This window comes from Numida meleagris, chromosome 4 (assembly GCF_002078875.1).
Source record: "Numida meleagris isolate 19003 breed g44 Domestic line chromosome 4, NumMel1.0, whole genome shotgun sequence".
NCBI classification, from domain to species: domain Eukaryota; kingdom Metazoa; phylum Chordata; class Aves; order Galliformes; family Numididae; genus Numida; species Numida meleagris.
This window is the reverse complement of record NC_034412.1, coordinates 75,636,989-75,661,433: the sequence shown is the minus strand read 5'-3', so window position 1 is coordinate 75,661,433 and position 24,445 is coordinate 75,636,989. Positions and strand designations below refer to the sequence as shown.

At 37.9% G+C, this 24,445-nt stretch overlaps 2 protein-coding genes and 1 long non-coding RNA gene across 12 annotated transcripts in view; 2 read left to right on the top strand and 1 right to left on the bottom strand.

Annotated features, from left to right (window-relative positions):
- TMEM156 (transmembrane protein 156) overlaps nucleotides 1-17,374 on the bottom strand; it is a 28,291-nt gene extending 10,917 nt beyond the window's left edge. For all 7 annotated transcript variants that reach the window (XM_021393925.1, XM_021393924.1, XM_021393929.1 and 4 more), the window contains exons 1-5: nucleotides 17,235-17,374; nucleotides 12,245-12,526; nucleotides 10,439-10,699; nucleotides 8,292-8,399; nucleotides 5,385-5,489 (exon numbers count right to left, since the gene is read on the bottom strand). In XM_021393925.1, the coding sequence (XP_021249600.1) occupies nucleotides 5,385-5,489; nucleotides 8,292-8,399; nucleotides 10,439-10,699; nucleotides 12,245-12,526; nucleotides 17,235-17,334 (856 nt within the window). In that variant the 5' untranslated portion in view covers nucleotides 17,335-17,374. The remainder of the gene's footprint in view (nucleotides 1-5,384; nucleotides 5,490-8,291; nucleotides 8,400-10,438; nucleotides 10,700-12,244; nucleotides 12,527-17,234) is intronic.
- On the top strand, nucleotides 2-8,269 carry LOC110397533. The gene is made up of 3 exons (XR_002437828.1): nucleotides 2-277; nucleotides 6,715-6,837; nucleotides 7,357-8,269. It is a non-coding gene; the product is annotated as an uncharacterized LOC110397533 (long non-coding RNA).
- Nucleotides 20,036-24,445, top strand: part of KLHL5 (kelch like family member 5) — a 51,103-nt gene continuing 46,693 nt past the window's right edge. For 2 of the 4 annotated variants that reach the window (XM_021397006.1, XM_021397005.1), the window contains exons 1-2: nucleotides 20,223-20,276; nucleotides 22,398-22,478. The gene's annotated coding sequence lies outside the window, so the exon portion shown is untranslated. Of the gene's footprint in view, nucleotides 20,277-22,397; nucleotides 22,479-24,445 lie in introns of those variants that run through there. The other 2 variants (XM_021397009.1, XM_021397008.1) reach the window with 2 other exon arrangements.

The window sequence follows — 24,445 nt, the reverse complement described above, 5'->3', positions numbered from 1 at the left end:
AAATATTTTTAATCCACATTGTTAATCAGCAAATACATCTGCAGAGTGTTTGAATTTGCAAGTTTGAAAATCATTGAGAACTATCTGAATACAAGACGACTCTCCAATCAAGAGACAGAGGTGCATAGCCATTTTTTCTATAGGATTTCAGTGCCTAGAGATGCAGATATGTGTCGGGAAGTCCTGCAAGTATTAACCATGCTCTGGTATCTCACTTCTGCACACTAGTTGGACTACAACATGCTGATCTTAAGTCTTCATGGAAAGCAGCTCAGAGGTAGGCAACTAAATTGCTCGTGAGAAGTTTACTAGTAGTGAAAATACATGCAAATTTGGGTTTAACTAAAAGTCTCCCAAAATACAAAAACCTACTGTTGGCCAGTTGAGCAGAAACAACTGAAATTTAGAGTGTAATCTTTCCAATTCATTTTCATATAAGGACAGCCCAGACTGTCACTCAGGAACATTTGATGTGGCCTCAGGTAATTTGTCATATGCACAGGGAGAGTATCTAGGTGTCATATGGTGGTTAGACAGCATGCACCTCAGAAACAAGGAGAGACATGGTGATGCTGTTAGCACACTGACAACACAGATGCTGATATGGTGTCTTACCGGAGTACAGATAAAGAAAGACTGAAATAGTATTGCCAGGCTAAGGAAGTCAGAGTTATTGATGCAGTAATGCATTTTTCAAAGAACTACAGTAGAACCCCAAATATTTTAACTTCAGATCCACCCTGTCTCTGACCATTCATAACTTCTGTAACTTCTTTCCTCTAATCTTGTAGGCTAGGAACTATTATTTTAATATGATCACATGGAAAACAAAATAGGAATTCAAATGACTGATAAGGAATTTATCTAATTGTTTCTTTCATGTAAATTATAGTTGTCAAACGTGCTTATATCAGATCCTGTGGATGTCACAAAATCTAAACAGTCCAGAAGACAACAGCAGGCCAGAAACCCCGAGGTTTTGTTCTCCAAGTTCTGGTTATCACTGTGATCCTACAATGTTCTTCTTTAAGTATGAGCAGTAAAATTACCATTCAGTTGCTTAGAGGCTGAAGGTCTTTTTTAGCAGTTTATAGTACGTGTTTTAAACAAGCCATTCCACTTCTCATGTTACTGGAGAGTCCAAAACTTCTGTATCTGAGAACTGTAACTATTTCTCTTTGCTTCCAGCATTTAAGCTGTTTTTCTACTTTCGCATTTCTCTTAGCCTGAACCAAGAGTGTCGAGCCATACAGTCAGACTTGCTAACATATTGTCTTTTTTTTTTTTTAACTTCTTATTGCCATGCTTTGGGCTTTTTAAAAATTATTTTTCCATTTGAAATATAGATATAAATGTTGATGTACTGGTCTCTTGCTTCATTGGATAATTTTAACTGTTGTACTTTATGCTAAGACTGCAGCAACTGAGCTCTGCATCACCTCACTGGCAGCCTCTGTTCTTCAGGTTCACCACCTTTCCCCTAGGAGAAACACAAAGCACCTCCTCAGTAGCAAAAGCCACATGAACTTCTGACCATCTGCCCCAGCCTGACAGCTTCTACTCTTGCTGTTGTATTGGGAACAGCTGCTAGCCTTCAGGAGGAATTTCCATTGGTGCTGGGTGTTGAGGCCAAAATACTGATGCTGGTCTTCGCTAACAGTGAGCTCAGCAAACCACGGAGTAGCCAAGTGCTGTGCGCATTTGCTGACGCTGGGCAGCAAATTTTCTCTCTTTTTCACGAGAGAAAATGTATAACTCTAAGATTCCAGACAAGTAGCACAGATATGAACATACAAATACATCTTGTAATTCACAGGCTAATGAAATCTCAGTTAAAAATGTTACCACTTCAATAAATACAGTCTTTGGAATACTGAGTATCATGACTGGGATAAGTTCAAAATCTGTTTCAGCAAATGCAGTACGAACATGAATTAATTTGGCATGGCTGAAAGCCAGGAGCATCATAATATAATCAGAAGAAAACATACATTGGAATTAACTTTGCATTACTACGAGCAGACTCAGAGAGCGAGTCAGGGAATCCTGTATTTGTATACCAAAATGTAATGAGCCAGAGTATGACTTTGTGAGCCAATGGAGTACTGCTGAAAATGTGAGAAGTAATACACAATTTCAGCAGTGTAGAAGGCATTATGTCTGAACTAAGATTCTCACAAAGACTGTAGAATGCTAATATGATGATATTAGCAGCGTGGTTCCCTTTCCGTACAGGCCTCTTCTAGAACAGAAGTAGGAACAGGATTTTTTCCAGCAGACCTTTTGCTGCTTTCAAAATAGGACAAAACTGAATGTTGTTTTTATGCTAGAGAAATGAGATCTGGAATTTATAGTGGTAAACTTCTAGTCTGAACTCACACTGTAGCTTATAACCCACATACTTATATTAATGAATCTTCCAGAATGAATCTGCTACACAGATTCACTCATAGGTATTAAAACCCTTATTTATGCAATTTGTATTTCTTGTGCAACTATTTTCTTTTTTCTTCTTCTATTTCTTTTCCTTTTTTCTCTTTTTTTAACAGTGTAGTATATAGTTCATACACACTGTCCTACTCCAAACAGGTAATTATGTGCCATACCCGCAGGCTTAAATTCTTTTTAGGATACAGCTATATGAGAACAGCTATATTTAATCACTTGCTAGTAGTGGAAAGGGTATTTAAGTGGTTTAGGGAAAGTGGGTTAAGGAAAAGGTATATGAGCAGCATAAGTACAGCTACCTTCCATTTTGCTGGAATCGAGGTGATTTAAGCAGTGAGCAGCACATGACAATTTAGCAGTTTCTCAGTTCTTTTAAAACACCTTGGGGAACACTACCTAGTACTCATAATTGCTATTATTAATTTATTAAGCTGTTCCAAAACCTCTTCTACTGCCTCTTCAATTTGAAAAAAGAAAGTCTTGAAATAAAAGCCACTGATGTGGGAGTCTCCCTAAGATTCTGTGTCATGAACACAAAGCAAGAAATTGATTTTTTATCTATAGTTTAAACTACTAATATCAAGTACTATTCAATATGAAAATGTTCCGTGTCTAGAAATATAGGTCAGACATTTAAAGAACATATACTTCATGCACTGAACAAAAAGCATCCTGTACTCTTGCAGCTGAGTAAAGGGAAACTGCACTGTCAATTCAAACCATACAAGGGATTGTTTTACATAAATGTAACAACAGATCCAAAGTCTAGATAACATGCACTGTACCACTCTGTATGCAGTCTCTGACATGCTTTTATTTTTTTTAGCTTAACAGAACAGGCATGATGCAACCTACATTCATGGTCAGAATGCACTAAAGCTCTCCTATCATCACTGTATGTGCCTATTCCTTTAAAGTACCGTGATTTTCTTAAGTCGGAAAGTTATCATTTCAGTCCCACCATAGTGAATGTACTGTAGATTTTTCCTTCTTTCCTCTGACCACGGGGCTGGATGGTAATGTTTCATTTACATAGTGGCAATAACAGTTTCAAAACACAGATGCACTGTAAATCATCTATTTATAGTAACACACTGATACTAAGCCACTAATTTCCTAAGCCTTCTTCAGAAATTATTCTCAAAGTATGAGTTTCCTTCTTTGTCTTTCCTTATCCTTTCTGAACTTTGAATGCTTTGAGAAGTATCTATACATCTTTTTATCCATATGAGATACCTTCCCACCTTTTTGTAATATAGAGTTGTTTATTTTCACTACAGTGTTTCCAGGATGGTTGTATTGTCCTCAGTGGATCTCAGTGTTACGTTTCTGGATTTCAAGCTATATACTAATGATAAATAAAATATTATCAAGAGCTGTCAAATAACTAACCTATCACAATTTATAACCCACTATCGCAGTGGCAAATCCTAAACTTAGGAGCTGGAAAGAAGTAAACACTTTCCATATGGTTCTGATTCTACTTTAAGTTGTATGAGTATAAATTGGGAAGTTGACTGGATTCATTAGAATCATAGTGTGTGAAATCAATGAATATCAGATTAGAATAAGGCCCATTGTTGCAATCCATACAACTAAGCATCTTTCTCAGTTAAATGGATAGATTGAAGCGGGAGGAATACAGAAGTAAGAACAACAGACCAATATGGGATTCCTATTCTCTTCAGTACAATAAAACTAGGTTTGAATTTCTATAAAATTTCATCATCAAAAATGCCTTTGGATATTCAGCACTATGGATGACATTGTGCTAATAAAACAGGTATGGTATTAGTGAAGCTACTAAAGACAAAAGATGTCAGGGAGATAATCCCTTTCCTGGGGGATGAAAATAATGAGCTCATAAATATATCTTAGAGGTAGCTTGTGCTCTAAAAGTGAGGAGTATAAATTGTACTCCCAGGAGAGTTCAGACTGACAGGGAGCTGTTCACTCTTTTCTAGGTAAAATTGAAATGCCATGAGTTACTGAATTGCAGAGGGAAATTATTGAGTTTTCTCTAATTCTTGAAGAATTGACAAGACAAACAGCAATGTACCCAACACTAGACAAATTTAAAACCCTTTATTTCATTTGCTGGCTTTGTAGCTGTTCTTGTTTTGAATTTGTTCAAAGCTATTTTTCTTCATGTTCATGTAAATCTTTAAAAAGACAGAGCTTCTTTTGTGGAACCAGAATCGATGGAATCGAAGCATATGACTTTTCCAGCAATATCAGTAACACTCAGAGCTGTATTTGCTAATTTACCCTCACACAGAGATTTATTAGATTTATTATTAAATTCTAATTTCTGCAACTAAAACTTTGAGTTTAGCCATACCCCTTAATTTATCTGTGCTAAACAGATTATACTCTCAGAAGACCATATTTTAACTGATCTGAAACTATTAAATTTTACTTTGTTAGAATTTTTCTCTAGCACTAGGCTTCTAAGTGCCAGCAGAGCCATTCTTTGAGTCTGCTACCCTTGTCCATCCCATCCTAAAGCAGCAGATTTTGTCAAGTCATAAATACAAAGAGCATACATACATGTGTGCCTACATCCATGTACACTTTTCATACACAAAGCACTCAGCTGCAAGACTTTAAATGCGGCAGACAACATGACTAAAAATTAGATGGAAGTACTAAAACAAAAAAACGAAGAAAAAACAAACACAATGTAAAACATTTGGAAGACTGACAGAAGCATTCCCATGTAATATGTAAGTCTTTGTACAGACTTCCTGTGAGAATTATTTATTTCTGATATAAATATGATTCCATAACATAAGCCAGATCAAATTTTTGTAGGATCAAGGTAACTCTGAAACAAAACAGAGGCATCCCCTGACAGGAAAGACTCAAAAAGCATTTCTTGAACTCTCTGTGCTTCAAGATGTGTTAGCTTTTTATTTCACTTTTATATTACTTACCAGGAAATAGATGAACTTTAGTAGCAGAAATGGTTCTTACTGCATGTCTGGAACCACTTTTCCTTTGAATAGTAGAAACTGTTGCTGCTCCTCTGTGCTTACAGTCTGTTTTAAACAAAATGAGATATCCTTAGCTATAAAATTATATACAGCAGTCACTAGAGGGAAAGCGGGTAACCCCCCTATACTTAAACTGTTTAACATCTCCCATGAAAAAAAAACAGGAAGGTTTTGAGATAAGGTCTTGAGGAAAAACTTAGCCAGATGTTTTATATTCTTCCAAATTAAATGTTATGTCTTCATGCTTGCCCTTTTCAAATTATTCTTTCCCTTCTCCAGAGCATGTACCTGGAGCAAATTTTGGAAGGTTATCAAAAAAAGTCACTCTGCATGTTCCAGTAGAGGTTAAGAATCACACTGCTGACAGTGGAGTAGAAAGAATGAAGTGTACTGGCATCCTAGGAAGCCTACAGCTTCTTTGCAAGTGTGTGGTATTCATCTTTGGGAGCACAGTACAAGAACAAGCTCTACACAATGGAGAGAAAGACGGAGCTGGGTTGAACACCGCTGACTATCCTCAGCACCCAGTTAATGAAACTGCTCAGTCTTACATTGTTCTGCTGCTCTTAATAGCACTGATACATAATGACAGAAGTTCAGGTCTCAGCATCCAACAACAGANAATCATCTTTAAGAAATTCGTTAAATTAGCACTATTTAGGTCATGGTATTTTGTGAACACCCAAGTGAGATCTAATATGCTGAAGTCCTAAGTCTGTATTCTAATGGTTAACATTAAAGGAAGCACTGGAATTGGCTTTAAGATGAGACTGAAAAAGTAATTGTGAAAGAACTAATTTCTAATTTAGCTCCTTTGTCATGGATCAGTTGTAACCTCCTCCAGATTTATTTGGCTATTTTATTTTCTGCACTTTTGGAAATAACTTCATTAATGTTTCAAAGAGTCTCAAAGCCTAACAGAATATCTTGGAATGTCTCAAGAGGAAATAAATAATTCCGTATTCCTTACCAGATTTCAGTAGTGCTCAGAAATTAAGAGAAAAACTACTAAGTGAACTATGACCGTAAAAATTCATAGCAGCTGTTTTAGGCATATAGTAAGTAATATTCTGACAGATTCTTCAGGCACCACTGAAAAAAGCAGTATGTAGACTTTTAATTAAAGGCGGCATAATATATACATATAAGCAATAAAATTTTAAAATCTAATTTTTATGCACTTGTCTTTTTGCCAGAAAGATACTGATGTTGTACATGATGTTATAAATTGTAAATTTAACTAATAAAAGCCCTATTTTTCTACTAACAGGAAATGTCTCTAGAAGCAAATCAGAAATCAGAAGCCCCAAAGGGCATCTTCTCCTTCCTGCTTGTGTCTACAACAATTCTGAAGAACTTGCATTTAATAGAAAACCAATGTTTAAGAGTAAAGGTAGTAAATCATTAATCATCACTACTAGCAGCTCTGCATTAAAAATGAGATGTTACTACTCAAAGCATAGAAAATCCCACTCAGAACATTTGTGATAGCTTTCAAAATGCAATTAAAAGTCCTTCAAACAGACATACATTAAATAGCATTCAGACTTTGGTTTCAGCAATAAATAAAAGGTCATGTATTTTAACGAAGATAATCTGATGAGGTGATTGTTTTGTCATTTCAAGGGGCTGTCACAGATTTGTCATTTTAAGCAATTGTTTCACTCACTGATTAAAAATATATGCATAAAATATTTACATTATGTAAATACAAAAATCACAGAGACATTCTGATCACGGAAATGTCTTGTGTGCAGGCACTCTTCTTCCTTCTGTTCAGCTATGATTAAAGCTAAACTCCTATTGCTCTTTCATTACAAATCTGCCTGTGGATATAGTTAGGATGACAACAGGAATGCATGTAGCTTATCATTTTTTTATTACCCTTGTGACCAAGGTCTCCATTCTGCAGCTCCCAACTACAAGGAGAATGGACATCTGTCTGTTAATAGGAACTAAATGCTGCTTCTCAAGAATTCTAACCACTCAGGGCTGACACAAGTAAAAAGTCTCAGGAAACTGCTGTGAAAAGCATCTGAAAGCTATTATATTAGGTAAGAGATTAAGTAACACTTTTCACACTGATGAAAGGGAGTGTGCTCCCTGTACCACATACCTCTTACTTCTGATAAAAAATAAAGACCAGCAGCTGACAAGAGGTCAATTTTCTGCATAGATTTTGCACAGAGAACTTTATTGTGGTTGTTCAAAAGCCTCATGCTTAGAGTACTCCTACACTTTATTCTTGCTTACTCCATGGCATATTGCTAGAAGAAATACTGTGAATCCTGATTTCAGACTCTGCCCCAAGTGAATTGCATAGGAAGAGCCTGTTTTGGTTGATGAAGGCAATATATAGAAATAATTGTTTCAGTTTCAGAAGTAAGAACAAGTTATTCCATAGCAAAGTTAGTTTTTTAATCACTTTGAGTAGGAAGGAATATTTAAATCTGTTTATATTGGTCATTGGCATTTTTGCTTAAGATTTAGATCAAAGCTTAACTGTAATCATTTCATCTCCTGAAACATATCTGAAACCAGAAGTTCTTTAGACAAAAGACATTAGACTACCAGTATCTGTCAAAGAAAAACCAGGCTTAACTTAGCAGCAACAAGCTTAGATTTGCATCCACAATTCAAAGATGAAAGGGATCAATCATCTGAGTATTCCAGAACTTTCTACCAAATTACAATGAAAGTACTGTTGTCTGAAACACATTAATAATCACAGCTTTGCTATTGTAGATTTTTCATTATGTAGATATTTACATTCATGTGGGTGAGTTACTGTAGATTTTTCATAATGTAGATATTTACATTCATGTAGATTAACTTATTGTTACTTACAGTTTTGGCCATTTTCTTGGACTATTTTGTAGATGACGATTGAAACAGTCAAGACAATAACAACTGGAATCATACTGAGCCAAATGATCTTCGTCATACACATGGGATCTGTCCATAAAATGTAGAAGAGATTAAATGAATCTGGAAATCAGTGACAGAAAAAAAAAGCAGAATAATCTGTCTGTTCCAAGGTTTTTGGACTCTGCTTATCCCCACAGATGAAAATCTAAAACAAAAGAGAAGGTTGTGCCTTTCTCTTTCAGCCTTATTTGATGTTTGAAATAAAGTTTCCTATCTAGAATTTAGTTTCCTTTTCATTTGCATTTATCCATGTCTGAAAAAGTTTCATATAGTTAAGTGAATTAAAATTTTTCCTGTTGACATAAAATTTTACATGCAGCTCAGCCAGTAAGAAAATTCTTCAAAGATCAACATTTATATTTAATGTAAAACAAGGGAAATACATATACTCTCTTTGTTTGCTTTTTAATGGAACACAGAAGACACTTATCCACTGTTTGTTGATACTGGAATTCTCAACTTCCGGGTCCATCTTCAAATATCAAAGAAGGAAAAATATTATATATAGAAATTTTCTTATCAAAAAGTAAGAAAATACCTCCCACAGAAATCCCATGGAGAATTTATTTAACAAAAGCTACTTTCAGGGAGAATTGGTGGGAGGCTGGGCATGCACAGGAGGAAAGCTGCACTTTCGGACTATGGCTACTGCAGAAATTTACCCACATTCCTGTGGAATCAGTTCAGTACCTAGTGCAAGCCAGCACTGTGTACCACAGAGGAAGGGCATGGGGAACTTTCCTCCCCAGTTCTCCAAAAGACCTTTGAAACCTCTTTGGCATCTGCATCTTTGCTATTGTCTAATAAAATATTTTAAAAAAACCAACAACAATTTGACTATGGCTCATATAAAATCAAATTGCTGGCAAGAGCCAAAGCACTGTTTTCCCTCTCTTGACTTAAAATATTATAATTAGACCTACATTAACTTCCATTGAATGTCTTCTCCCCTGAGAAGTCAAGAGGTAACTACCAATAAGGCTTTCAAGCAAGCACAGTTCATCCCTCCTAATTCATAACTAAAAAATACTTTTTATAGAAGTCATTTAGACCTTCTCCTTTCAGACAGGGTACTGTAATCCATCTTGTAGTGACTTGTAATGGCTTGCATGCCAATAGTGTCTAGTCAAAGCTCTGTGCACCTCTCTATCTTTGTTTCGAAGTAAGCAAAATAGTTGTTAATTTTTATTGCTAATTTGAAATTACTATTAGGGAATGGCAGTGAGCTCATAGCTTTGAAGTTAGCAGGCAAGCTGAAAACTATACTCTGCTTATATGTAGGCCTACTTCTATTTAAATAAACTAAAACAAAAAATTTAACTGCCTTCTCTTTACTAGGATTTTACCTGGAAATATTTTACACTGGTTTATCCAACTGAAAAACACTTTATTTTTCTAGCAAAGACGTAGCATAAAATGCATTTGCCTTACAAAACTAAATGAATGTAGTAATTCACCAATTCCCCAATGGGAAGTGTAGCATACACGGGCTGGAAGCCTAACTGTGGTCAGGCAATCTCCTGCAGCACAAAGAGAAACTTAAATAGCTGTCAGGCTGTCCTCTGAGAAAACTAAACCTAGCTCAGCTGAATATTTCTCTTTTAAGTAATGCTGAAAGTAGAATGTTGCTGCACAATGTTATGAAAAGTCAAACTTGTCTCCTGGTTGTTCTGCCTTCAAAGTTAACTGAAATTGTTTAATTTACCTCCTAGACTGCAGAGTTATGACACTATGGGGGAGGGAAAAGAAAAAAAAGTAATTCCAGCTTTTTTTCAATCATGTATTTTGTATGTCTGTCATCATTAAGTGGAGAAAAAGAAAAGTGAAAATTTACAGACACTTATTTTTCTGCCTTGCTTCAAGGAAAAAAAAACAAACAAAACATAGCAAAACATGTCACTTGACTACTAACAGTGGTCTTTTACTAAGGGATGATCAAAATTGCATTGTTTTGTTGCAAAATAGTTTCAGATGGTTGCTGAAAGCAGATAAATACTGCAGATTTTTTGCAAGATGCAGATTGTTTCTGAGTTTGCTTTCCCTTCCAAATCTCCTTTGTAACTTACATTCCACGTAAGATTTCAGTTGCAGTGAAATATTCATACAGTCATTTTGGTCGTTGATCATAGCCATGAGACAAGTGTGATTTAGGTATTCTTCAGCTGCATTTCTTCCTCTGACTAAAGAGCTGTTGATGTGGATTTCCAGGATGTAGCAGGTATTATGCCCTACTTCTTCATTTGCATGAAGCATAGTGAAATTAAAATATTTATTAAAAAAAATAGCATCTTTTGTGTTCACTTCAGATGAGTCTTTTGCTTTCAGAACTACAAATTTACAAAAAAAAAAAAACAACTGTTAAACAACAGTAGACAATGAGAGACATCTCTCAGAGCAATAAAATAATTTCTCTGTCTTATTTAAGAAAATAAATAGTACATTTTTACATTATTGACTACAATAAAGTGGACAAAATGACATAATGTGAAATCATCCTGAACAGTTACGAGGAGTACTGATTATCTATACAGCATACATTTCCCCAGCAAATTATTGCCTTTTTTTAAATCTTACAACCAGCTTCAAATCTTTTCATTTTTTTGTTGCTTTGTCATATGTTGTCAAAGCTAACAAAGCCAAGAAGTGAGCTATGAAAGAAAAGAAACAATAAAAGCTGTACAGTGATAGACATCTGCAATGTACATCCAGCCCATGTGCTATCAGTTGCAGAACATCTTTGTTCCATTTCAAACCACAAGGTGTGAGACTTGCAGAATATTAACAACAAATACAGGTAAATGAGACATTGTCAGAAGTGTTAGAGTTGTACGTGTATTAATGACAACAGAGTTTGTCCACATATTTTCTTGTTTTGGTATTTTCCACACTTGGAAAGACAGCTCTATTTTTCAATAAGGAAATGATGCAGTTTGAAGAGAACTGCATTTCTCACATTCAGGTCTTGGCCTCTTGCCCCTGATGCTGACAATATTTGGAAAGCAAAATTCAGAAGCTTCTTCTCCTTCAAATGTTTTCAGATACACTGCAAGTGCATAAGGCACAGAAGGAACATCCTGCTACTACTCTGAAAAACTGTGGATGTTGCTAAACTCTTCATATCGCTGAGCCAGTCCTCATTCAGTGTCGCCTTCTATTAAACAAGTAATGCCACTAAACCTTTATGAATATCATAGATTATAAGCACAAAAATGGTCATTTAGTTCTTTTAGTCTCTGCATAGCTGCTGTCTAAATAGTTACCATCTTTGAGTTAGTTCTTCAGATACTTGATTGCAACTTTTCATCGTATAATATCAGCCATCAGCAAGAAGAGTTCTACAATGACTCTTAAAATTAAATCCTTTAAGAAAACTCACCAGAAACTATAAAATTCTACAAATAAATATTTTATAAAATCCAGCAAGAAAAAAAGGATCAAAATGCATTTATAAAACCCAGCTGGCGGAGGTCAAATTTGCAACAGAAATATTGCAGGTTGCTTCTGGACAAGGCAATCTCATAGCATTCTACTCTCCTTGCAGACCTTAAGGTAATGAATGCTCCCCCACACACAAGATCCTCAAAGAAAAGAAACCAGCATTTTGCTAGCCATGGTCCACTCACAGCCAAGAATTACTGCCACTTACAAATCTGGCATAAAATGTATGTTTTGCTGAAATGCAAAGAAAGCTATTAAGGAAAAACAAAAAAACCCAAACAAAACAAAAAAGCAACCAACAGTATTGGTAGGATTTGCAAAGACCATGGAGAACCAGCACCATATTATCATTTTCTTCAACTACCAAGCCAAGCCATGCATTTTAGACTGTAATTAACTACTTACAAATAAAGTACTTTGCTTTTCCTACTTACTTTTTTTATTTATTGATCTTGATTGTTGATGATCAACCTTCACATCTCTGCTGGATTCAGACTCTGAGTACTTAGCATTTGACTGTTGTTCCCTACCGGAGGACAGGCAAATACATGGAATATTTTGGAAATTTGAATGATTTACAATGGTCTTCAGTAAGACGATCTGATTTTCTCTTTTTTGTTGCAGCGGTCTTTTGCAAGAATTATTAAAAGTACAAAGTGGAAAGGTGGTGTTATTTAATGAACAGGTATCCATGCATGATACAACTACAGTGTTAGCTGAAAAACAAAGAGTACTGTATTAGCAAAACCATTTCTTAGGGTACATGGATAAGTATGTGCATTTACATATCAGGTAAAATATCCTTTAACCGTCATACAATGAAATGCACTTCTTGAGGGTTATGACAGAATATTGCATGCATCATCAAGCAAGAGGAAACAAGCAGAGCATATTCTCCCAACCTACGTTTTAGATTTCATTGCATATTCTCCCAACCTACGTGTTAGATTTTATTGCTGAGTTACATGGAATATCTTTCAGTACCAAGTTAACATTTGTTGTGGTCTCTAGCATCATTCTTGTTTCAAAGTTGTTCAAATTTCATTGTGCTTGAAGAGAAAATGAAACCAACTCGTGTTTGAAACAGGAAACATAGCCCTGGAACCATGCAGCTGCAGCTGAGCAGAGTGAACACACTGTAAAATAGTTATGAGAATGAAAACTTTCTCTTCACTGACACTGAAACCCTATGGTGAAAATCCACAGAAATACTGCTGAATCCTTGAGCCACACCCCTCCCGCTCTTTTCTATTCAATCATGAAACTTAATGCACAATGTTTTTGTTAGTTGAATTTCAGTACCAAATTACTGCAGCTGGAGCGTATTAATGCAACTCTAACAAATAACAAAAAAAAACCCTACATAGTGTTAATTATTAATGCCTGTTATTTTAACTGTGTCTACATTAAAGCAGGGCTTTATTGTATGAATTGTGTACTTCTACTTGAGTTAACCTTGAACGATTTTTTTTCAGTATGAAAGAAATTGAAGATTAAAAATCTTCTGGGACTCCAACATGAAATATGTATTTATGAACACAAATAATCCCTCCCGTGAGTTGATGTGGTACTAACCCATAGTATTGTAGCTAAGCTTCCAATTCTGGTAGTACTTTTGCATATCTGTGATGTGGAAATTCTGCATCTAATACTCATTATGAGTAATTGGAGTGATATGTTCATAAATCCTTATGTATAGACAGGAAAACAGCCTTTGATTGCTTCAGTACTCAGCTGCAATCTGACAGTTTCAACAGCCATCTGTGCTCACGTCTGAGCTGACTGGCCTCAGGAACAGATCGGTGAAGGATTTCAGGCAGGAAGCAGAAACAAAATCCAAAATCCAGTGCCAAAGTCCGTTACATCACAAAGCGATAAACTCATAAAACACAATACATTGAAATGTAAAATATATCATATATGCAGGTAAGAAAAAACCTAGGATTTGATCTTTCCATTAGGAAAGTCAAAAGATTTTCCTCAAAATGCTTTTGATGTGACCGTTACATCCCAGAGTGGAGCAGGCTCTTGAGACCCAATTCTTCCAGCTGGAGGAGGTGGTTTGGGCAGCCATCCTCCAGTCAGATGGGCCAGCATCAGACGGAGAATGTTTACTCTCCTGGCAAGGCATGCATGCATGTGGGAACTGGTCAAAGACTTCCACCACAGCTTTCAAGGTCATCTAATGGCAGTTCCCCACCAGGCCCCTTTCACCAAGTTTGTACACAGCCTTGGGATTCTTCTGCCTGTGGTCAGGCGCCTGTGCACAGCACCATGAACTCCATTTTGCATCTTGTGCTCCACATGACCAAAAAGGCACAAGAGCTGCCTAAAGTTAGCCAATTTACAGAGTGTAAAGGGCATGCTAAATGACTGGAAAAGTTTGAATGCTGTCCTGTTAGGAAGCGTGATTACCATCTTCTTTGCTTGTATCAGAAATGGTGGTGAGCAGGACTAGGCAAGTAATCCTGCCCCTGCACTCAGCATTGGTGAGGCCCCACCTCAAGTACTGAGTTCAGTTTTGGATGCCTCAGTACAGAAAGGACATGGAGGTGCTGGAGCAGGTCCAAAGAAAGGCAACAAGGTTTGTGAAGGGCTTGGAGAATATGCCCTACGAGGAGCGACTAAAGGAACTGGACCTGTTTATTCTGGGGAAGAGGAGACTGAGGGGAGACCTCATTGGTCTCTTCAAATATCTGAAAGGTGATTGCAGTGAGAGTGTGGTTGGTCTCTTCTCACTGGTGACAGGTGACAGGACAAGGGGAAATGGCCTCAAGTTGTGCCAGGGGAGGTTTAGATTGCATATCAGGAAAAACCTCTTTACAGAAAGGGTTGTTAAGCACTGGAACAGGCTCCCCAGGGAGGTGGTTGAGTCACCATCCCTGAATGTGTTTAAAATCCATTTGGATGTGGTGCTCAGGGATATGACTGAGCAGTGGGTTGTTACAGTTAGGGTAGTATGGTTAGGTTGTGGTTGGACTTGATGATCTTGAAGGTCTTTTCCAACCTGAGCAAATCTATGATTCTATGATTCCGTGATTCTATGGTTCTATGACTCTTGTAATATCTTTACTGAGAAAAATCTGTAACCCACATATTTAATATTAAGAAGTTCTGTGGTTATTAAATCCTTTACTAAGCCTCTATTTAGTTTTTTGTTTTGTTTTCTACCAAAAATCCAATTCTATTAAAACGAAATTATTCATAGAGAAAATCTGAATTTGTAAAAAAACTTATTTCCCTTTAAGAAAATAATAAACATTTCACTTTGGATTAGCTTAACTGTTTGTTTTTTTGTTTTTTTTTCATTTGACCTGTGATACTTGGTTTCAAATCAATTCAGCAGTATACAAAATTGCATTTTTATCACTTCCTTGCAGAAATAGTAGCAAACACATAATATGTCAGAGATAGCAGAGGCCTACAGTACGACATGGGGAGTACACAATGATAGATTTATAGGGGACACAGTCCATCAAACAGCCAGACCCAGAGGACAAGACCAGAATTGAGAGCATCGGGCTCTGAAGCAACAACATCTTGTTCTAAAGCAAGGTAGTTTAAAGCTTCAGAGACTTGCAACCAAACAGGTGTTGCTTTACAAATTTAAAGGAAACATGTTTCAGTTTTGGCAATAATGACTGTTTTCTTTTGGTATGTTTTTAAAGGTTTGTGTTAGATTTCCCTCAAAAATTCTCTTTAAGGTGTAATCTCCATTTTAATTCCCACTCTGGAATCAAAATAAATGCTAGAACTTCCCCTAGGGTAAAAAATAATCCAAGTTTCTCTTACATTACATTAAAAATCTGAAGTACCTCCAGCATTAATGTGATCTTAGACAAGCCTGTGGAACAAGGTCTCAACCACTCATTTAGAAGCCAGTCATAGAAGGTACAGTGACTACTTTTCGCATGTCAGAGAAGATTTCCAGGAACAAATTTTTGTGGGGAAGTAATGTCCACAGCCTCCTGTGGTAGCCAGCAATTTGCAACACCTACAGGAAAGTAATTCTACAGATTTTAAGCTTGCTACACACTTTGAATTAAAAACAGGTCCCAAAAGGTTTTCAGTGAACCAGAAACCGAACTCCTTGGAATTTTCATATAAAATTGTTCAGCATATTTTCTTTCTCACATGATTCAGACATTGTTGCACAGTCTTTTAAATGTCCCATAGTTTTTAGAACATCCAAAATATAACAATGATTCTAATCTTCCAAATATAATTCTGTGCAGCACTCTGCGCATATTCATCTTATTTTATACATGATGTGATTAAGACCATATATAAATTTCAGAATTGCAGTGATGTTATTGCAGTGTGAAGCGACTCCAAGAAGAACAATCTAGGACAAGTACAATGGAAAAATGCAATTACTTTTGAACGTTTGACAGTAATGTCAATGTTTTCTTCTGGTAATATTCATGGCATTGTTTATTTGCATTGTCTGTGCAAGTCCTTTGATCATTTCTGCGTGGAGGTAAAACATTCATTATTCCAACATCTTAAACTGAGTGATTGTTTTCATAATGTTTGAAACTTATGATAGCTTACCAAGTTTGTTTATGACCTATGAAAATCTATAAATTATATTCCAGCCACTGTCACAGTGGCTGGTTTTGGTGAATGAATTTAAAAACGTAAATGTAAGTAAACGAATCTTGGTATATTTTGGTATTAATTTGCTTACAGAAAATTACTTCATAGAGAAATTGCTTCATAAATAATTTAGTGATGTCTAGGAACACACCATTCGTCAAGGGGATTCTTTTATTATAAGATTTATCTTATACAAAAGCTTACTTAGGAACAGCTGTGACAAAGGTATTTTAGTATTAATTTATTTATGAATTTTTAAGAAAACGCTGAATGCATTACTTATATATTTTGTATTCATCTTAAATACATTACTGACCTTTAGGATCACCAATATGTATTTGGGATTTTTGTTAAAAAATTTGCTTCACTGAGTTGTAATACCAATTCTGCTCTATTTTTTATCACGGTACCTCTGCATATCTCCTTCACAGGTTATATCTCATACCAGACAGTAACCGTATGAAGATTTATAGGATTTACGTAGAGGGATTTAAAAAACCTTATTTTTTAAAGACATGGGTAGCTGCTGCTTAACATACACCCTTTAACTACTAACTTAATGAGCAAGCAAGTAAACAGTACGGTTACATGCATATAGTTACAAAAGTTTTTGCAATGTACATAAACGAACGGCAAACTCCTTTCAAATTAGTACATATAATTAACTCCATTGGTTAAAAATCTAAAGAAAGCAAGCTGTATATCTTATAAAGTTCATACAAGTACAGCATCGTAACTATCACTTTCAGGAAAGCACATGCCAACTTTTAGATTGCAATTAGACTTTAGAACAAGCAAGGGGTCTTTTAAAAGCTGATCACTCACCTTCATGGACTTTGAAAAACTCAGGTAAACATAAAATAAACATGGTGAGTACTCCTAGTGCTAATCTGAAGAGTTCTGATTTTCTCAAAATCAAGCACATGCCACTGAAGCACTCGCATCTAGTACAGTGGTGGCAACTTCCTTCCTGGTTTAGCTTTCAACTTGGCGTGGGCTTTATGCAAAACAACATCTATCCATTTCCTTTTTCTAATATGACTTTTTCTTTTACTCCTTGTTACGTTAAGTTGTAGAAAGACAAGTTCCTTTCTTACACTGGCATGTCTGAGAATGATTCAAGTGAATACAGTAAAGCTAAAACTAATGTATCAGGATGAAAATACAAGAAAACTCATGCATAGGAAGCATTTCATTCATCTGGGGGAATTTTGTCTTAGGAACATCACCCCCTAATGGCCACTCTCATATACCTTCTGAACAATAACATAATCATCTTTGTGAAGAAATTTTGTTCTCGTTTGGCCAAGAAGATTAAGAAAAAAAGTCAGAACCTCACTAAAAAAATAAGTCAGTCAGATGAGTCAGATATGGAGATTTTATTGTTTTATTTATGTACATGTGCACTGGGGGCAAGATGTTTGCGTATGATACTTAACTTCATGTAATACTGTATCTTAAGACTTTGATAGACTGGTGAGTTGATCATTACAACTTCAAGTTTCTGATCTGGTAAATAAGCAATGCTCTGAGTTCAGTGAACTGAGGATGATATGTTCATAGCATCATCAGTGCTCTATTCTTAAAGGACAGCAGGTGTGTTGCAAATCTGTACTGTGTCTTCACTGTTATTAACATTTACATCACAGGAAGTCTGGAAAGAGCCACTACTATCTCTATACATAGTAGTCATAATTTTACAGCTAAACTTTCCAGTTAGAAAAGTGAAATCCAGAATGATATTCCATAAGTTCTTCCTACAGATGAGACTGCAAAGAATATTTCTGAAATATTCTGTATAAAAGTATCCTGGATAATGCGTATGTAAAAACAATTTTTTCTCAAATGTAGAGATATCTACAGTATGAAAGAATTAATTCATAAAGTTTTTTTTCTGACAGAATTTTTCCTACAACCTATTAAATAGTGAGTGCTGCCAAACAGAAGCAATGCCATTGAAGTTAAAATAAGAAATGTCCCATGAACCCAAAATGCCTGAAATGTTATCTAGTTGTCTCAGAAGGTGGGCAAGGCCAGGTGGAAGCTAACACTGTATGCATTCTATAGAAAGACTTCTAAAGGAGCTTTAATGAATATAAATTTTTTAACACAAAATTTTAAATGTAGCAATTTTATGTGATGAAATGAATGAAATGAAAGCAAAATGAACTAATTTTATTCGGACAGCAGAGTGCAGCCTAAGTAGTAATCATAGAATCATTTGAGTTGGAAGGGACCTTTAAAGGCCATCCAGTCCAACTCCTCTGCAATGACCAGGGACACCTACAGCTGGATCGGGTTGCCCAGAGCCCCAACCAACAATGATACAGAAAGTCATCGGTATGACTTTAAAAGGACTTTATGACCACAGCACATTTATATGCCATTTTAGCAAGTCAGCTCTACTTTGTGAGAGACTGTGCTGCCCCTGAAATATCTCCCATATTAGTTATTTATACTTTCCTGATTTTTGCTAGTGTTTACCCACCCCTTTTGTCCAAACAGAATGAAGAAGTCTTTCAGGAACTGCAGGGGGACTTCGGCAAGTAGTATGCACATCTATCCCTTTCTAAGACACTCAGACTTTTTTCAGGCAGGTTTCAGTTCAGTCTCCAGTTCAGGAGAATGGCACAGGACCTGTCCCGTGCCCCCAGGACATCCTAATTCTGTGCACGATTGCCCCGAGACAGCCGTGCATGTGTAAATGAGCATCTGCCTGGACTGACCACTGACTGAAGTGAAAAGCGGGAGTTTTCCTGCTTGGGGACACACTTCTGTCTGCCTAGTTAACAATTTTTCCACAGCTTGAAACAATTAGTGTCATTGGAAACTCTACTTCTCCATGCAGTTTAGTTAAGATTGCGTAAATCTTTCAGAGTCAGCCACGAAGAGCACAGGCAGACAGAAAAGCACTCAGCCAAGTAGGCTGCATGTCCTTACAAATTACCAAAGAAAGCCCTACATGCATCATTATGGCTTCAAACATGTCCCACCACACCTCAGCGACGATCTCGCACACCCTTAAATCAGCTTTATCAGTCAGAGGCACATCTGACTTGTCACACAGTCTATTAATTTGGAAAATTATTCTGCCTTTGGGTGGTGAGGTGCTATGAGGAGTGCGGCAGAGGTCAGCGTGTCCGTTAAAGGATGAGCACAGGCTGCCACAGCGCTACACGGTGCCACGAGAGGAGGTTAAATGTTGCGTCTTGCGTCACAGCTGATTTATTTCAACTAAATGGAGGAGGGAGAGAACGACAGAAATAGTTCGTTTCGTGGTTTCAAAAGACAGACAGGGGTACCCAGGGTGCAGAACGAGGTCTGCACCGCAGTTAATCAAGGGAAACCGCACAGCACAACCACCTCCCTTCGCCGCCCGGCCGACAGGGGGGGCGCGGCGCCGAGCGGAGCAGCCCGGAAGCGGGGCCGTTGGCTGTGGCGGTGCGCGCCACCCGGTCGGGCCAGGGGGCGGGGCCGGCGGCGTGAAGAAGGCGTGGCGCGACGCCCCACCCCTGCCCGTGGGCCCGCCCCGCCCCGCCCCGCCTCTCCTCTCCTCTCCCCTCCCCTCCCCTCGCGTGCGCGGCCGGCCCTGGGGCCGGAGCCGCCGAAGCGCGCCCGCGGGGAGGGGCCGGCGGCGGGGCCCATGGGGACCCGTTAGCAGCGGGGAGCGGCCGCCCGGTGCCCGCTGCCTTCCCCGGCGCAGTGGCGGCGCTGGCTGCCGCCCGGACGGAGCGGCAGCGGGAGGGCAGGGGGTGCCGGGGCCTCCCTTGTGATTTTTTTTTTAATTTTTTTTTAATTTTTTTTTTTTTCCTCCTTTCTTCTCTCTCCTGGCCCCTCCCAACCTCAGCCCTTCCCGAACTGCGAGAGGTGAGAGGGCGGCGGGGGCTCGGCACCGAGGAGAGGGGGCTGGGGCTGCCGGCTGAGGGAGGAGAGAGCGCGGAGGAGGAGGGCTCCGGGGGCGGCTCCCGCGGCTGAGGGGGGAGGGAGGAGGGGCGGGCAGCGGCAGTGGCGCGGCGTCTTCTGCCTCCGGGCGGGGTGCCCCCGGCTGGCACCGTTAGGGGAGGAGCAGCTGTCGGCCCGCTGGTGCTCCGACTTGCCGCTGTCCGAAGAAACAGCGAAGAAACCTATGTCTTATGTTCAGTGAGAGCTGTCGCTCCGGTCTTGTTACGAGCGTGGGTAGGAATAAAGAGCTTGAACTCGTGGTCATGTCGGCGGCTTACACAGTGACAAATGCTGTGTGTTGTGGGGATGTGTCACGTTGAAAAACGGATCACAAGGCGTATTCAGTGATTTTTCCCGGAACAGTCCTTTCCGTTCTTGTGAAGGTGTTTTTGCAACAGAACTCCAAGAGATGCACGTAGATAAGGATTTTTTAAAAAACAAAAGCACAACAAAGCTTGAACTTCAGATATGCATTCCTGATAGTGGAGATCACAGTCCCAAGTTAACGCTTTTCCTGTTTTCTGCTTGCTGAACAATGCTGAGCAACACAGCGCAGGATAGACCCAAACTGATGGCAGTAACCCTCAGCTGAGGCAGAGCTTTCCTCTGCCACCCTTCAGCATCATCAGACTGTCCCTTGAGGATGTCCGCTGCAAGGGCAGGTCCGCTGCTGAAGCTAGCCAGCATGTAGATTTTAAAGCATTGTGTTAGGAATGCAGTGAGTATGAAAAAAAAAATAAGAAAAAAATCCACAGAGACTGAAAAAATCTTGCCTTATGCTGTTATGGTTCAAGCTAATTGCAAACTGTTGCTAACTGGTGATGCACACTGATGAGGCTGTGCCAGTTCTTTGACTCTGGATCACCAGCGCTTTTATAAAGACCATCCTTTAGTTGTTCCGATGCTCCACATTGGTATTGGTGTAATTCACTGTTTCAAGTTGTGGTAAGGAAGATTACCTAAACGGACAAAACATCGCCCAATAATGAGAGGTTTTTCAGCTTTTAGGAAATGGCTGTGTTTCCATTACAAAAGGCAAGGCGAAAGTTTGCCTCCTCTTTATCAGTTAGATTTCCCTTTTATTACAGCAAGTTTACCAAATAGAGGAATGCATTAATTGCAAACCTCACTATCCACTGTTTGCTTTTTTCCTTGGGAACAAAATCATTGATAAACTTCCATTCAAAATAACCAACAAAACAGCTGGTGATCATAAATATATGCTTGAATTGGCTGCATGGCGTTAACAAATGCAACCATGTAGGGGTGATGAGGTTATGTGCTCCAGGTGAGTTCATGTTACTGTTCTCACAGCTGGAAGGTTCTTGCGGCTGGTAGGAAAGATCAAACTGTAGAAGGTCAGATATTAGATATCACATTATGCATGCAAGTGCCTTACAGGGCTGTTTTCTTTCTTCTTAAAGTGACTGTGGTCACTTTGATATAAAAAGTGGATGCATGCTATCTCAGCAGGCTAGATTCTTTGAGTCTTTCTTTGGCCAGAAAATTTTGGTGGCCAACAAATTGAAAAGGCTCAAGAAGCACTCATAAAGTAAGTGTTTGCAATTTTTTATAAAGCCGTTCCATTTGCTAAAGGGTGTTCAGTAGTGATGCTTGGCATTATTCACATGTGTAGTTGATGTTACTCTGGCAATAGTTTTTGGCTTAAGAGCTTCATTTGGCGGAGCAGTTCTCCACCACTCTCCTTCCTGGAGCTACAGCTAGCCAAGGGTAGTGAAAATATACTAAGGTTATTTAAAATAATAATAATAATCTTGTAATCTAATGTTTCTTGAGAGTTTATGTATTCAGATTTCATTCTCATTCCCCCTCTTTGTTTGAGCTGTTTGTTGTATGTGTAACTTATGTAAGTTGTGGAAAGAACTGAGGTGACAATTGCTCAGTGGCACACTTTAATCTCCTTTCTTCCAGGTTACGAACTGTGGGACAAATGAAAGTTCTATCTGAACAGAGTACGCAGGCTGCTCTCAAGCTTTTTCAGTGCCTAGTTCTGATTTCTTCTCACTGTTATTTTTCTGTCCCTAGATTATCTTCTGCCTACCTCATTGTCTTGGAAAGAGGAAGACAAATGGAACTAAACACCTAGAGATCATTCTGGTGTTGTAGGTAATTATTGTACTTAATTCCACTAATGAATAATGCTACCATGAATGTGAATTCAGTCCACAAAGGATTGAGGCCTTCTAGATTACAACTTAGTTAAGTTTTGTGCTTTGCATTTGTGAAGGCTTCTTTCTGATGAGTGCACACAAGCAGGATTTGACTTTGCTTTGCTCTTGTGGACTCAGATCCAGGTGTTTGGAACATTTATATGTGTTTTCATCGCTTACCACTTCTGCTATTTATCAAAACATTCTTTATAGAAGACTGTCAGTAATACTATAACATTCAGTTATAATCTTCTCAAAATACGTGAGAAAATTCCAACCTCTAATCTTCCAGGTATTACTGGAAAAAACAGGAAAATTTCTTACCAGATCTGTAAGAGAAAGTGAAAAATGCCTATGACAGAAGCCTACAGACTGTTCAGTCAAATCTCATTACGTCAATAATATGAACTGGCTTTTGCTTTCTTTCAGTTTTTAGATAGAAAGTAGTAAGACTTTCAAAAGCCACAGTAATTTCCAAAGGGAATCGCTTTGACATTTACACAAAGCAAAGGGGTAAAAGAATGTTGGGGAAAAAAAAGAGTATATGCCATAATCTGGCTTAATCTGAACTCTTAGTAAAGTAAAATACTGCTGAAGGAATAGCAATAGTATAAGAATATATATATATACTTACATATATAAGAATATACTTATTCGTGTCGTGATACAAATACAGAAGAGAGATGGTCTGTCTTGCTATTTATTTCTTTATCTGTCAGGTCAGTAGCAACTTATGATGTACATAACATTTTTGGCAATAGATGTTTTATTTTGTTCTGGGGAACTGCAAATTTTGAGTGGCTTTCCAGGAGCAGGGAGTCTAGAGGATTGTTGTAGTCTACACACTGGAATAACAGGAAGTGTGCTTCAAGTTAATTCAACACAGAGTGATTGCAGAGCACAAGATATCCTTTGTAGCTGTCTGCTGAGACAATTCTAGTCTAGAAGTACACTAGACCTTTTTTTCTTAAAGGTGGTGACAAAAGTAACTGAGAATTCTGGGCATAGCTATTAAAAGGTCTTATTTTTCTATGGGTGTTTCCTGTGCCTGGCCATAACGCTTCCAAGTTAAGACATCCTGTGTTTCGAAAGTTTTTGGTTTGTCTGTTGCCATCCTTTGTCCTTTCAAAGAGTACAATGAGCAGTGTGGTCACTTTGTTGTTTTGGAGGGTTTTGGTTTTTTTTTGTTTTTTTTTTTATTACTTCTTATTAAACACTTGGGAGAACTTTAGTATTCTTACTCTAGATTGCTATTTTGTGATAGATATATATAAATTATAATTTTCTTTTGTATCAGAAATACTTCTCAACGATCAGTGTATCAGAAAAGTTAATATTTTTAGTTGGTATAGTAAGTGTTTAGGCTAAGTGAAATGCATATCTGTAAGCCTCTAGCACTTTGCTATTTGTATTTCTTTAGGTCTTGAAGAACAAAAAGCTTGTTAGACATTTCAGCACCATATCCCAAGTGTAGCATTGCCAAAGTGGTACTGATAGTGGCAGGTAATTGGCAGTCAGACCGCTTTTAATAGCTATGACAATTGTCAGTACCAACAGCAGGAGAGTATTTGGTGTTATTTAGGTTTACTATGCATTTTCCTGGTAGATCACTGTGGGAGAAATACTTCTGTTTTACTGCAAAGTAGAATACCTAATTATCAAGCGGGCCTGCTGAAGAATTACTGTATCTTATGGACTATGCAATGGCATTTTTAAAGAGGACAAATTTATCTTAAGTTGAGAAAGGAATTAATTTCAATCTGTTCATAGGGTTATTTTACCAGCTCATTACCTTTTCAGCATTAAGTGCAATTGATGTTGAAATTCTGATGTATTCCTTGACAACAGGATTCAATTTGAAGAATGATTTTTTGAATTGTAATCTGTGTTTTTCCAAGAGTATTCCTCAGATTTTCAGAATTA